Source organism: Indicator indicator, chromosome 9 (assembly GCF_027791375.1).
Source record: "Indicator indicator isolate 239-I01 chromosome 9, UM_Iind_1.1, whole genome shotgun sequence".
NCBI lineage: Eukaryota > Metazoa > Chordata > Aves > Piciformes > Indicatoridae > Indicator > Indicator indicator.
Window position 1 is genome coordinate 8,899,647 of NC_072018.1, and position 13,953 is coordinate 8,913,599.

At 35.7% G+C, this 13,953-nt stretch overlaps 1 protein-coding gene across 1 annotated transcript in view; it reads left to right on the forward strand.

The window, feature by feature from the left end:
- Window positions 1-13,953, forward strand: part of USP34 (ubiquitin specific peptidase 34) — a 108,153-nt gene that overhangs the window by 57,469 nt on the left and 36,731 nt on the right. The window contains exons 34-42 of the mRNA XM_054383754.1: window positions 1,066-1,266; window positions 2,569-2,651; window positions 3,777-3,817; window positions 4,708-4,832; window positions 5,849-6,001; window positions 6,683-6,811; window positions 7,598-7,653; window positions 7,758-7,878; window positions 9,253-9,436. Coding sequence (XP_054239729.1) covers window positions 1,066-1,266; window positions 2,569-2,651; window positions 3,777-3,817; window positions 4,708-4,832; window positions 5,849-6,001; window positions 6,683-6,811; window positions 7,598-7,653; window positions 7,758-7,878; window positions 9,253-9,436 — 1,093 coding nt within the window. The remainder of the gene's footprint in view (window positions 1-1,065; window positions 1,267-2,568; window positions 2,652-3,776; window positions 3,818-4,707; window positions 4,833-5,848; window positions 6,002-6,682; window positions 6,812-7,597; window positions 7,654-7,757; window positions 7,879-9,252; window positions 9,437-13,953) is intronic.

Here is a 13,953-nt window from a genome sequence, read left to right on the forward strand (position 1 = left end):
AATAAAGACACTTTTCAATATTAAACTTAATAATTAGTCATTCTCATACATTGTCTTTTTCATCACTGTCCTGTTACTAGTTTCAGCTAAATCTATATTGTGATGAAAACATTTTAAAATTAGCTTTAACTTTTCTCTTGTTTTCAATTTTGTGGCTTTTCATTTAAAAATTGAAATATCTCAAGGTCTGAGTCATATGTACATAAAAAGATGTAAATGAACAAGCCTAAAAATGACAGTGACTGACATACAAGAAGGTGGCAGATACCGTTTTTTATTTAAAATTCAGTAGTTGTGATTTGGATGTATTTGTTCTAAAACAATTAAATTTTGGAAAAGAAATTGTTATTCTCTGTATTCAGTATGTAAACAAAAGTTTTTGTGGTTGCCTTTATTGGTCTGCCCAGAAAGTGTGCCCAACACTGAAAACAGTAACAGATTAGTTAGTGTACAGTCCTGACTTAGGCATGTACAGGTGCTTGATAGCTGAACTTCTTTGTGTGTTGCTGTGACATAGCTCCTAATTTTTCTCTTGTAACCCACCTTCAGCTGGTGTAGCTGAGCAGGTGCTGTGTGTAGTCATAGCCACTGGTGATGGCCATGAAAATTGATCTCAAGAGTTACTAAATGAATTGATGGTTTTCATCTAACAAGAAATGTTACAAGAGATGTAACAGAAATGTCTGTGCATGGTTAAATAGAGTCAACTTGAAAATACTTCTGTATACCATACTTTCTACTGTACGATATAATTAAATACAATGTAGGAAAGACTCTAAACTGTTGACCTTTACTCCTGTACTGTTTCCTCTGTGTTACTTCATGCACTGAATAATAGAATGTCTTGAATGCACTGTTAATAGGACTAGATTGTGAAAATAAATTCATTATAAGAAATAAGTGGGTTTTTAATGCCCTTCTTCTTCAGCCTCTATTCTGGTGAGGTTTTGCCTGTTAGTTCTAGCTGTTTATACCTTACTTAAGCTTCTAATTTCAAATTCTGTAGTAGCATAGAATTATGTGTGAAATAAATCCCTGAAAAAAAAATTCATTTCCTTCTCACAGTGGCAGCTAGACTGTCTTGCTTGCTTGCTGAAGCTTATATGCCAGTTTGCGGTTGATCCTTCAGATCTGGATTTGGCTTACCATGATGTCTTTGCCTGGTCTGGTGTAGCAGAGAGTCACAGAAAAAGGACATGGCCAGGCAAATCAAGGAAGACTGCAAGTGACCATGTAAAGGGCCTTCACATACCTCGTTTGACAGAGGTAAGAGATAAGTGTGTCCATTTTGTGACCTTTAGAAAAATTACTCCTTTGCTATTTGAAGCCTTTATTTTAGTAATTAATTAATGTAGTGAAAAAATTACTAATATTGACCTATCTCCCACATGTTATTCTCCTCTAAAACATATTTTAATTGCTTTAAGCCTGGCAGTTCTAAAAGCTATAGCCTAAGGGGCTTTTTAGGGATTGGTGAGCATATGAGTTGGAAATTCAGAATTCCAGTGCTTTGTTCCTGTTTCTTTGATCTTATTTTCCAAATGGGTTGCTCCTTTTTTTTTTTTTTTTTCAAGAAATGACAACTCATTATACAGATGTTCCCATCCTAAATCCATTTTATATTCCCATAGTAAACATTAAAATAACTTACTCTGTTAAGAATATCTGAGTGTGTAGTAAACTTGCCTAAACCTGTAATCTTCCTGCACTCTTACTTCCTAACATAGACCAAGCAGATGTAGTATTTTGGCATCAGTGATGCATTCACTGTAAACTGACTACTCTTGGGCACTCTTGGGCTATGATTACCAGAAAGGTACAGATCTGCGCTGAGCTGAAGCCAAACTTTCTATTTGTCAGTATTCTTCAGGTATTAGGTGTTTTGGACAAAAATTGCCAAAGCTACTATGATACAGGGAAATGATCAAATGTATTAATCTTTTTTAACATTGACTGTGTGCAAATGCTGCTTTCAGTTTTATAGAACTGGTTCTAAATTTTTAGTTGTCAATTGCTCAGTATTTTTGATGGCAGTGGATTGCTATCTAAGTATTTTAAAAGTTTTTTTTCTTCAGACTTTGATTTGAAAACTCCATGTAGCCTGTCAGGTTCTCTAAAGATGAAAAAGTGAATGTATTGTCAATAAAATGTGTTGGTTACAGCGACAGGCAAGGTGTACATATCCAACCTCGTTGTCAAGCCTAAGATTTTTTTTAAAGCAAGTAAATAGTCAATACTTTAAAAATCCAAACAGTGTTTTTAATGGAAAAGATTGAATAAGTGGTTAATTATTCTATTCAGCTCAATTGTCTGTCTTAGCGAAATAGAATGAAATTCTAGCACCTAGACTTAGCCAGTGAAACACAGGATTTTACATCCACTTTAATAAAAAGCAATACAAGTTTTATCTATGGATATGGTATGATTTGATCTTCTTCCCTCTATACAGGTGGGCTTGTTGTAGATTCACACAGTGTGTATAATTTAAAGACAGATCAAAAAGCTTGTTGTTATATTAACTGTTTTTTTTGTTTTTGTTTTTTTTTCTTTTGACTTCAATTTTTAAAGGTGTTTCTTGTACTTGTCCAGGGAACCAGTTTGATTCAGCGACTTATGTCAGTTGCTTATACATATGACAACTTGGCACCTAGGTACAATATCTTTTTATTTTTGTAATAAAGCTAATCAAGTGTGCACAATTTAGTCACTGCTTTATATACAGTAAACAGCCCTTTCAGTTGTAGTCCCCGTTAACACCATAACAGAAATTTAAGTCTATAAGCATTAGACTTGCTTTTCTTAGTCACCTCTTCTGGGATTTAATTTACGTACCCTACAGGAGTGAGAGAGAAGAGAGCAGCGAGAATTCTCAATGGTCAGGGTATAAGACAGAGAGCAGCAAACTATATTATGGTATGCTTTCACAAATCCCCATGTCAAAACTAGTTTTGTTCTCCATGTATCAATTAGCATTCTCAATTTCAAGGCAATGTAAAGGGGAAATTAGAATAAATTCACTTTTAAGTTGCTTAATCGTCTCTGGTTTTGACTTATTTTTCCCATCCTATATAACATTATCTTACTAATGCTGAAATTGTCCTTAGTGTTGTAGTGAGTGTGCATGTACAGGAAGCAGAATTTTATCTCCAGAAACAGGCTGTTAGAGATCTTTGTCCTTTTTCGCTTTTTGTCCTGAGAAAAGCAATTCTGTGTAAAGACTTCATCGTGGCAATCAGACTGTTGGTGGGGGAGGTCAGGAGTATTGCTACATTTGGTGTTGTAGAATTTCTTGGAATATTCCAAGTTACGGACAATGTGTTTTACCATATTTTAAAGAGACTGTTAAGGACATTCAGAGCATTCCCAGTCAGATCTGCCAGTGCGCCTGACTTTACCCTCTAGCTGAGTTACAGGGATAATTTTAAACACATACAGTATGGTTTTGGTTTCATAACCTTTTATTGAAATCTATAAAAATGTAAGTAAATAAATACACCATCTCTTTTTGGGGTAAAATAAATTGTGGGAATTTTTCTTGACTCTACTTACTTCTAGTCAGTAAATCTTTAAGTAGGTGACTTGAAGATTTTCATTGGTTTATTAATATTGCTAATTTTGAATACTGCAAGAAATGAGCCTTTATAAGATTAAAGTTTCAGTTTTCTTAGTGGGCATTTAAGAGTAACTGTTGTTGCGTGTATGTACTTGTATTTCTAAGTGATAACCTATTGCAGTCTGTCATAAAGTTCAATTGACTTTATCTTCTTCCCGTGCAGGGTATTGAAAGCTCAGTCTGATCACAGATCAAGACATGAAGGTTAGTGCTGCAAAACAGCTGCCTGTCATGAATTAATAGTAGTAAAAAGATACTGATGATAACAAGAAACATACTCGATTTATTCCACCATTACAATGCTGCAAAAATGTCTTTCTTGGTAGTGTGAGGGCTGTTACAACCTAGGTGGGAATACAGAGACGTTGCTTCTCTGGAAATTGTTTCATATGAATTGAAATGTACTATACCTGTGTCTTCATCTCCAGAAGAGCAGCATATGTAATAGTACCGTAATAGTCACCAATAGTGACCTTTATTCTGGTTTGCAGAAATCATTCTGGGTCCAGAATTCCTTTGAGCTCCTGCATTTATCCCTTTTGTTGAGATTTTTTTTTTACGAAAGGTCTGAATGACTTCTGTCAGATTAAGTCTGTATCACAGGTGTGCATGAATATAGGTGTGATGTCCTCCTAGGTTTATATATTGCCTTCTACTTTTTTGTCCTCTGCAGATGTTAACATCTATGAACTCAAATTCTCAGTAAATGCTATGAACCACCTATTTACTTCTAGTCTTACTTCTAGTTGTTAAGAAATTGATAGATACACTATTATTCCAGGGAAATGTTCATATTAAGACATAATAGAACCCATCAGCAGAGTACCATCTCACTGCTTAGGAAGTAGAGATGAAGGAAAGGATTGTGCCCCAGATTGGTAATACTTAATCTAATTTAATTGTCATCAGGTCAATATGTAGTAGGCATATTGGTAAAATTCTAAGTTTAGATTGTATCCTACTTGCAGGACGGGTTTAGTTCTGTATGTTAATGTGACTGAATCAAACATCATATGTATAGAAACATGCAACTCTTCAACATAAAAAGCATGCTCTGTAAGAGCATGATTTACTCTCATCTCAATTTCTTTCAGTCACTCATTATTCAATGTGGCTCTTGGTGAGTTGGGCTCACTGTTGTTCCTTGGTGAAATCCAGTCTGGCGGACAGTGATCATTTGCAAGACTGGCTAAAGAAACTTACCCTTCTTATTCCAGAGGTATGTTAAAGGAGAAGCTATTGCATCATTTATTAGTGCATAATACGGAACAAGATTAACTTTGGTTTGAAGGTACCATTAAATTCAAAACATTCTGTTTTCTGCTAAAATTAGGCAGGATCTGACTCAGTTACTTGAAATCCCTTTTGAGAAGTAATCAGTTTTAGTTAAAATGCTACATAAAATGACCCCTTTGTTGGTCAGTTGCAAACCACTTTATGAAATCTTGTCTTTGCTCTTGGTATCTGTTTGAAAGTAATTTTTTCATTGCAATTTGCTGAAATTGCTAGGCAATGACTTCTAACATGGGTTAGTCTATATGTACTTCCACCTTGTTTTTTTCAGCTAGACTCTGTATCACAAAATAAAGTGAATGAGAGTTGATATAAAAATGTTTGTCACTGCTGGATCTTTGCCTAGCTCTTAAGTAAATTTTCCTGATGTAAAAAGAACTTGAAAATTGCGTAAAGATATGAATAGTAAAAATTTCTTGGATTTACTAGTGACTGCTTAAAGGTGCAATGTGGACATGATGTGATAATTATTACCTGTTGTTTTATTACTCAAGCACAGAAAAAGCTTACGTGCTGACTCCATTTAAAAGCTCTGGAAAACTAGGGGGTCTTTAAACTTCCAGGCCTGGATTGGAGATAGTTGGTGAATATTTTGCTTAAGAAAAGAATAAAAGAAAGAAGAACATAATTCTTCTAGTGAAATTAAGCAAATTAATTGCATAGCTAAGAATAAATAATTGGATTCCAGCATCATACACATATCCCTAATTTGCCCAGATGGGAGGTTTTTCTGGTTTAGTAACTGTTTGTAAACTTTGGTATAGAAAATATGTAACTCAAGAGACAAGAGGCAAAGACAAATCAGACTGTAATGTGTGTGTTTGGAAAGATGTGTTCTACCTTGATAACCTGACAGTTACTATGAGAGGAACTTACTAAGTACTTCTGAGAGAAAAGATCTTCTAAATAGTATCTGTAATAATTCTTCTATTTTTCATGAAGACTGCTGTTCGCCATGAGTCTTGCAATGGTTTATATAAGTTATCTCTCTCCGGTCTGGATGGGGGAGACTCAATAAATCGATCCTTTCTGCTACTGGCTGCATCGACGTTACTAAAATTTCTCCCAGATGCTCAAGCTCTGAAGCCAATCCGGGTAAGAATTTCAAGAAATTACAAGACTTTATGAAAGATCTATTTCAAGTTACTTTTTTAATATCAAAAGCACATTATCATCGTCTGACATACTGTTCCTGATACAGAGATATTAAGACTTTTATTTAGATGCTTCCAGAAACTTCACATAAGTACTTAAAGCTGTGATTTAGACTAAATGTAGAGCTTGCCTATGCTTTGGAAAATGCAGAATAACATTTATAAAGTGCTCTTTTTCTGGAAATTTAGTGACCATGTAACACACTGTTAGAGAATAAGCAGTTGTGTTTTCAGTATATGCCTCAATTTCACTTTTAAACGTCAGTCGGTCCATAAATAAATTACTATGTTGTTTTACTTGTATATAGGTACCTTCTCTTGAGTGGCTGAATGCTACTCCCCTCCAGTCAATTGCTGCTGTTTCTCTTTTGGAGTGTTATCATCCCCACAGTTCTGCTAAGCCGAAGAAATTTGTTTTTTAAGGGTCTGGCAAATAATTCTCACAGTCTTTCAAGAAAATTAATAAATACTACAGAAGAAAAATAGAACATACCATTCTTACCACTGTAAAAATTTTTCTTGTACTTGGTTTATCTTAAATAGGGACATCAAGAAAATAATATGCTCGTTAGGGTTACTGTGTTTTTTTAATATACAGGTGTTTTTGTCTGATGTACTTAAGAACAAAAGCAATTTGTTTTCGCAGGTAGAGGATTATGAAGAAGAAACAGTTCTGCGACCAGGTTGTAAGGAATATTTTTGGCTGCTGTGCAAACTGATTGATAATATACATGTCAAAGATGCAAGTCAGGTAGGTTTTGCTTTACATTGACAGGAATGTTAGCTTTTGTAAGTTTCAGTGTTCAGACCTCTTTTACTTCAGTGAGACACTTTTACTTAAGGTATGGTGAACTGCTGTGAACAGCTCTCGGATCCTTCCAACTTCCCAGCTTCCATTACTCTCACACATGTATTTAGTAGCTTGTGGCCAAAGGAAGCTCCAGATACTGAATAAGGGAGAATGGGTATAATATGTAAAAAGGGTGAACTTCTGTGAAAGTAACAGACATTGGGAATACTGTAGTTATCTGTGAGATTCACCGTTGATAATTTCCATGTGGTCTAAAGAGGGGTTAATCATGTATTTGATTAAAGCTCAAAGAGGAAAAGAAATCACTTCATAATCACTTAGCACTGGTTAGAAAACTTACAACTTTACCTTTCAAAAGTCACCTTTTGGGCAAACTTTACAACTGCTTGTGCTGGCTAGTGGCCCTGCAGAAATCTCTCTAGCTCGTTCTCAGTGTTATGGCAGGAGTGTGGGAAGGAAGATAAAGCCTTAATCCTAGTTTCTCCAGAGGGAAAAAATTTTGTCCTCTCCTGACTCTGGACATTCCCAGTAGAGTCAAAAAATTTATCTCAGAATATTCTCCAAACTCGTTTGAAACATGAGTTTTATAGTCCCTGGATTTCTGTGTGCAGTAACAAAGTTTCATTCAGAAGGATAAACATGGTTTCAGGCTAGGCTTATAAATTGTAATTCATGAAGCACATAATTATTTTCCACTTATTTTCCATTTTCTTTATTTTTAATCAGACAACACTGCTTGATTTAGATGCACTAGCAAGACATCTTGCTGACTGCATTCGGAGGTAAGGTTTGCTAACAGTAAATTCACTTGTAAGTTGCATTATATTTATTGTTAGCAAAACAGAGTTTTAACATTTCTTTTATATATATATATATATATATGTAGCAGAGAAATCCTTGACCATCAGGATGGTAATATAGAAGATGATGGACTTACAGGACTGCTTCGTCTTGCAACAAGTGTTATTAAGCACAAACCACCCTTTAAATTTTCTCGTGAAGGCCAGGTAAGAAAAAGACACTGAAAGACTAAAGAAATCAAAGTAGTGTCATCTGTTGTTACTATACTTCCTTCATTTCACCTTTTTTTCCATCAGGGTTCGATATATGAGAGTGCATCATATTTCTAGCCTTAGGATGATGGATAAAAATACGCATATCAGTCTTTTAAAAGAAGTTGTGCATACAACCCCTTCCCTTTCTAATTATATTTAATTTCAGGGTAGAATTCCTAAATCCTAAATATTTTATTTATCAATAATCTTCAGATGGTTTTAGTATTGATCAGCATTAGCCAGTTTAAACATCATTAACGGCTACTTCTTGACCATATCCTAGGACCATATCCTCGGATCTAGAGGTGTTTTTAAGCTCCACATCTACACAGTGGTTGATAACCTGTTACAAGAATATTACATTCCACCCGTGCTTGTAAGATGGGAGAGTGACTAGGCAGAGGAAGCTAATAAATTTCTAGTTTGTGTTTTGAAGCATGTTGTATTAATAAAAAGTAAATGTCATGGTGTAAAAAATAGTGTAAAAACTGATTTTTGTGGATATTTTTTCTATAGATTGTACTGAGCTGATTTGGCATTTAGTGAGGTTTCACCAGGAAAATAGTCCTCTGTATCCAATTATGATCCATGTATCGTGTTTTCTGACTCTGTTAGCATAAAATGGCCCTGAAGGCAGTCTTACAGTTTTAATAGTGTCTGTCTACATTGTGCACTACCTAAAATAAAGTTACATTGCTGACGGCATTTCAAAAGACTACTACTATATTGTTCTGCAGGAATAAGTGTATTTCAAGTATGGAGAATGGATATTAGGAGGCTGAATATTAGGAAATATTCAGGAAATACAAAAGGGTTCTCAAACATTGGAATGGCCTGCCCAGGGCAGTTGGTGGAGTCACTATCCTTGGAGGTGTTTAAGCAGCATGTGGACCTGATTCTTAAGGAGATGGTTTAGTGTTAATCCTCCAGTGCTTTGTTGAGGGTTGGACTGGATGATCTTTGAGGCCTCTTCCAACCAGATGTTTTTTGTGATACTGTGACTATGTGCTGTCTTTCACCGAGGACAATCTAATCTTAACATTACAAAAAATGTGTGTGGTTTGTCAAATTCATGAATTGAGCGTAATTTGTCATGCTTTTTCAGTGGCTGTGTTTCTCTTTAGGCTGTAGTACGGTTACGGGACACTTCATGTAGTATAAAGTACCTTGATGAAATCTATATTTCAGAACTTGTATACAAGCCAAAAAGTTCTAGACAGAAGTCAAAATGCATACAGAAGTTTCTACAAGATTGTTAATGCATGACTGTTGTCTTTCCAAGAGTGTGTTCAGACTGCTCAATGTGTTGATGGAACTGTTTTACAGGAGTTTCTGAGAGACATCTTCAATCTTCTGTTCTTGCTGCCAAGTCTGAAAGACAGACAACAGCCGAAATGCAAGTCACACTCTTCAAGGGCTGCTGCTTACGACTTATTGGTAGAGATGGTCAAGGGGTCTGTGGAAAACTACAGGCTGCTCCACAACTGGGTTATGGCACAACATATGCAGTGTAAGATCTTTTGTGGAGCTTTTGAGTATTTTGTGGAAAACTAGTCCTTTTGTGTTCTGTTCATTTTGATTTTATTTTGAAGTTTCAGATTTACAAAGTTCAGTAAGTAAATAGGAGCATATGTACAGACTCCTGAAGACTGCATATTTATGGTGGGAATGGGCAGCCACCACTGTGAACAGGACTGGAGTCATGGAGTTTCTGTTTTCTCCTAAAGTGCCTCAGAAGTGTTCACATTTAATGAATTCCTATACAGTGATCTGTTAAAAACACATAGGTGTAAACAGGGAAATAAAAAGGTGACAGACTATTTTCATACTTGCACTGAATAGTCCTACTTTGTAATAAATAAGACATTGTTGCTACTAACGTAGCTCCTAAAATTCCACTTTGCAGCTCTACTTAACTACTATCATGGTAGTGTCGTAGAGTAAGCATCTTTTCTTCACCTAACAAGAGTGGATCTAATCCCATGTATAATTTTCATAGAATCTGTTCTTAAATATGGGTTATTTAAAGTATGTGGTCTTGTTAAATGACATGAACACACAGAGGTCACATTGTTAAAGTGCATTTTATATGTTTCATGGGCTTATACTGGATTTTGATTTCTTTTTCTAACGTGAGGAAACGTGGTATGTTTACATGTAACTGAAGTATATAAAGCACACTGAGGTACTGTAGGTGTTTTGGCTATTAACAGAGCTACCGTGTTTTTAAAGCCTCTAGAATATTTGCAGTTGTCTTCAGTTTGTACCCAGATGTCTGCATGACATGCTGATACACTTTTGCTGTGCCTTTTGGTTTTCATGCTTCCTGTTTTAGAAACAAAGTTCCTGTGTATAATATGTAAATTACCAAAATTTGGAGTTAGTATTTTATCTTTGATTTGCAAATTTTCATTATGCGCTTTTAGCTTGATAGAGTTCCTTTCACATACCTAGTTTAAATTCCTGTAACCTGAGGATCTGTAATTTATTATAGTATATGGAATTGATTTAGTGCCTCACAATTCAGGAAGCAAAAGAGAAATCTGATCATAGTAATGTTTTTTGTTCTCTACTTATATGCCTGGGGCCTTCCAACGTCTCCTGTGTTCAGGAAAAATATTATGAAAAACATATTTTAGGAAAATACTGGATAGATCTGTTTGCTGCAAGTACATCTTCTGCTGCTGGGGTTTGTCTCTATCTCTTCAGGTGCAATCCTTTAATGTTTCTTTTACAGTCAGTATTTTTCTTAATCCAGATCCCTCTGATAATTCCTGGGTGCTGATGTTTTCCATAGCATTTACCACACTTTCTAATTCTTTCCAAATACTCTTCTCTAGGTAGTTCCTCCCTGAGTTCTCTAGAGCGATCTGGTCTGTGCTCCTGCTAGATACTCTGTATCTTTGTCAGCTGTAATAAAACTAACACAAAACTGAGTGCTATTGTCTTTTCTGATGTGCAGCTGACATGGGACTTCCAATACCTCATTTGTTTAAAGTCTTGTTATCCCATTAATGTGATAAAAAGATTCTTAAAACTGGATTTTCCCACTTTCCTTATCTCTGTAATCTTACTGGCCTTTAAAAATCTTGGTCTTAGGCCTGTCTCTGTGTTCTTTTTAGGATCACATTAAGGAGGATGAAATTTTCACCCTGTCTTTGGTTTTAGTGTTTTAGTTTCGTGGGGTTTGATCCCCCTATTTGTACATTTGTTGTCCTCTAGTCTTCACTAATTGCTTTCACTGCTGTTCATTTTTCTTCTCGCACTCCTAACTGATGGAAGCCAGGATGCTCTTAAGAGATGGCCCAAGTTTAAGACAGCAAAATAAAGTAAAATCTTCCAAAAGAAAACATCTTATTACAGGATACCTAGTCTATTTTCCTTCAAATTAAAAAAAAAAAAAAAAGTTCTAATTAAAAACTATGTTACCAAGGTTCTGTTCTGGCAGTCATCAAAATATGCATCTGTATACTGTTCTTCAGACTTGAACTTCTATGAATAATGTAAAGTAGCTGTAGCAAAATTTTAAATGGAGGAACATATTTCTTTAGTTTCTATTAAAATATCTCCTTTCATTAATGGATTGGAAGAAGAGAATGGCTTGGGTGCTTTTTTTTTTTGTACTTCTCAGTTACAGAGTTTTTCATGAGAGACATAGGGATGCCCTCATGCGTTTTCAGCAAGTGATGCTGTAGGAAGTGCACTGCGAAGCAGTTGATATCATCTGACTTCTCTCCTTCCTTTCTGCGACAAGGAGGGGAAATGAATTCATACTCTGATTTCACCAAAGAGGGGATTTAGATATCCTCCATTGTTCATGAAATTTCTTAGTGTGCTGGTGTGTTGATTTTTTTGTTTGTTTGTTTAGTTTGTTTTTTTTTTAAAGACTTAAGGTTAATAAAACATACCTTAAAAAAGAGGGAAATAAGACCGGATGCTTTGCTTTCTGAGAAGTTTAATGTAGTGTTTGATGTTGTGTTTTGGGCAGAAGCATGATCAGAAGTTGCAATACAGAGAAATGCACAGTCATTTGAAGAGGGAGAAATTCAGGTTTTGTTTAAGATAGAATGTGAATATTGCAAGTTTGGTTACAAGTTTCCCCACCTTTTCCTGAGAAAAGGCTTATTTCTATAAGACAGTGAGGAATAAAGAAAGTAGACATAAAGGAGGCTCAAATTTACCATTTTAGGTAATGCCCGTGTGGAAGAAGGAAAGCTGTTATTATGAAAGGCAGTTGTTTAATAATCCCATGGTGGAGAAAGGAAGATCTTTCTGAGAAATTCCTTGTCAAATATTTTAAAACCCTTGTCAGATTGAAGTAGGAAAAAGATACTTCCAACTGTTCTCCTGAAGTATTAAGAAGTCATCTGATTCTTTGTAATTACAACTTGATGGGCTATAAGCAGGATGATAGATGCTGAGTGGTTACATCTGAAAGGCTGAATTAAGATGTTGAAATTCAATGATTTTAATCAAGGGAGGGAATGTTGTATCGTTCTGCCATGCTAATTACTTTCTTTGAGAGGTTAAACATGGAAGAGAGCTTTGTTGCAACTGGCCGATCAGCCTAGTATAACCAGGTAACATGAGGTTACACTACTGATGTTTATTGAACCCCTCCCTGTTTGAAGCTGAAAGGCTAATAATTCTTTTGATGCCTGTGCCAAAATAAAGATTACAACAGTCATTTGTTGTGCAATAGAACTTCTTGTGGGTCTGGTCTCTGACAATGTGAGGATCTGTTTGGAGTATGCCAAAAAGTTTCCTGAATTTTAGCTGGTAGCATGAATTAAGAAGACTCCTTACTGAGCTTAGTAATCTTTGACAAAATAAAAAAAAAATTAAAAATTAAGTGTTGAACTTGTGTGGATTGTAAAGTAAGACCAGGCTACTCTTTTTTATTTCGCCTGTTTTTATGTATATCTGAATGTGTACTTCAGTGGAGGTTCCAAATTGAATGTAGTGGACATGACCTTTTTGGAGAATGACATCATGTCAAGCATCTTGTATACCAAGGAAAATAGGCTGCAGTGAATTTCTTTGGACACTAGATTCCTCTGCTTGTGTCCCCTAGTTGCCTTGTGTCCCCTAGTCCTTCTCCTGTGTCGGATGCTAGAGAGAGAAGCCTGTCAGTGTCTGGAAGCACTACTAATTACTTACAAATGATTTGTCTAGTCTGGTTTCTATCTTCCTGTCTGGCAGATGAAGAGAACTTTTCTATCCTTCTGATTTCTTGGCTGCCATATCAGAAGAAGGCTTATTAAGAAGAGTGTCAGGCTTGCCTAGCCAGTCTAATGCCATGCTGTATAAGAAATAGATTGCCACATCTCATATGAAATATACAGGAATAGAGAAAACTTACAGGAAAAGAAAATGTCTTTTTAGTCTGATTCTCTAGGCAATTCACTTTTTGCTTACCCCATTTTGCTTACAGATTGCAGGTTTCTTTGGTATATATAGCTTTGAAGTGCAATAAAAACATTTTTCTCTTCCTATAAAAACTGTTGCCAAGTTTATTCAAGCCTGTGTACAGACAAGCTCTTCATATCACTGCACTTGTGCATCTTATCGCTGATAAGCATCTATCCATCTTTTGTACCAGGCAAATAGATATTTGACAACCTGTATAGTGGATATAATTCTGAAACCAGATTCTCTTTTGAGAAGAAACGTCTTACTTGAAGAGTGGTTGTCTCTGATTCCATATCTGTGTTTTGTCATGTCAATGGAAGGCTCCCTAACTTGTGTTTTGGTGTAGTGACTCTGTTTTGCTTTCTTTCAGTATACAATAGGGAATGGGTTGTGGGAATCATGAGTCATTTTTGTGCTGGGGGAATGACTGGTATACATTTGGGAGCTCCTAAATGTTGTATGTTATCAGTGATTTAGGCAGTGCAAGTGTTCAGAAAGCTGTGGTTGGTGTATATTATTTAAAAAACCCTTTCTTAGGTAAAGAGAATGCATAGCTGCCCATGTGTAGCATTTATGGATGCTCTTGATTGTGGCTTTCCCCAACTTTAGTTTAAA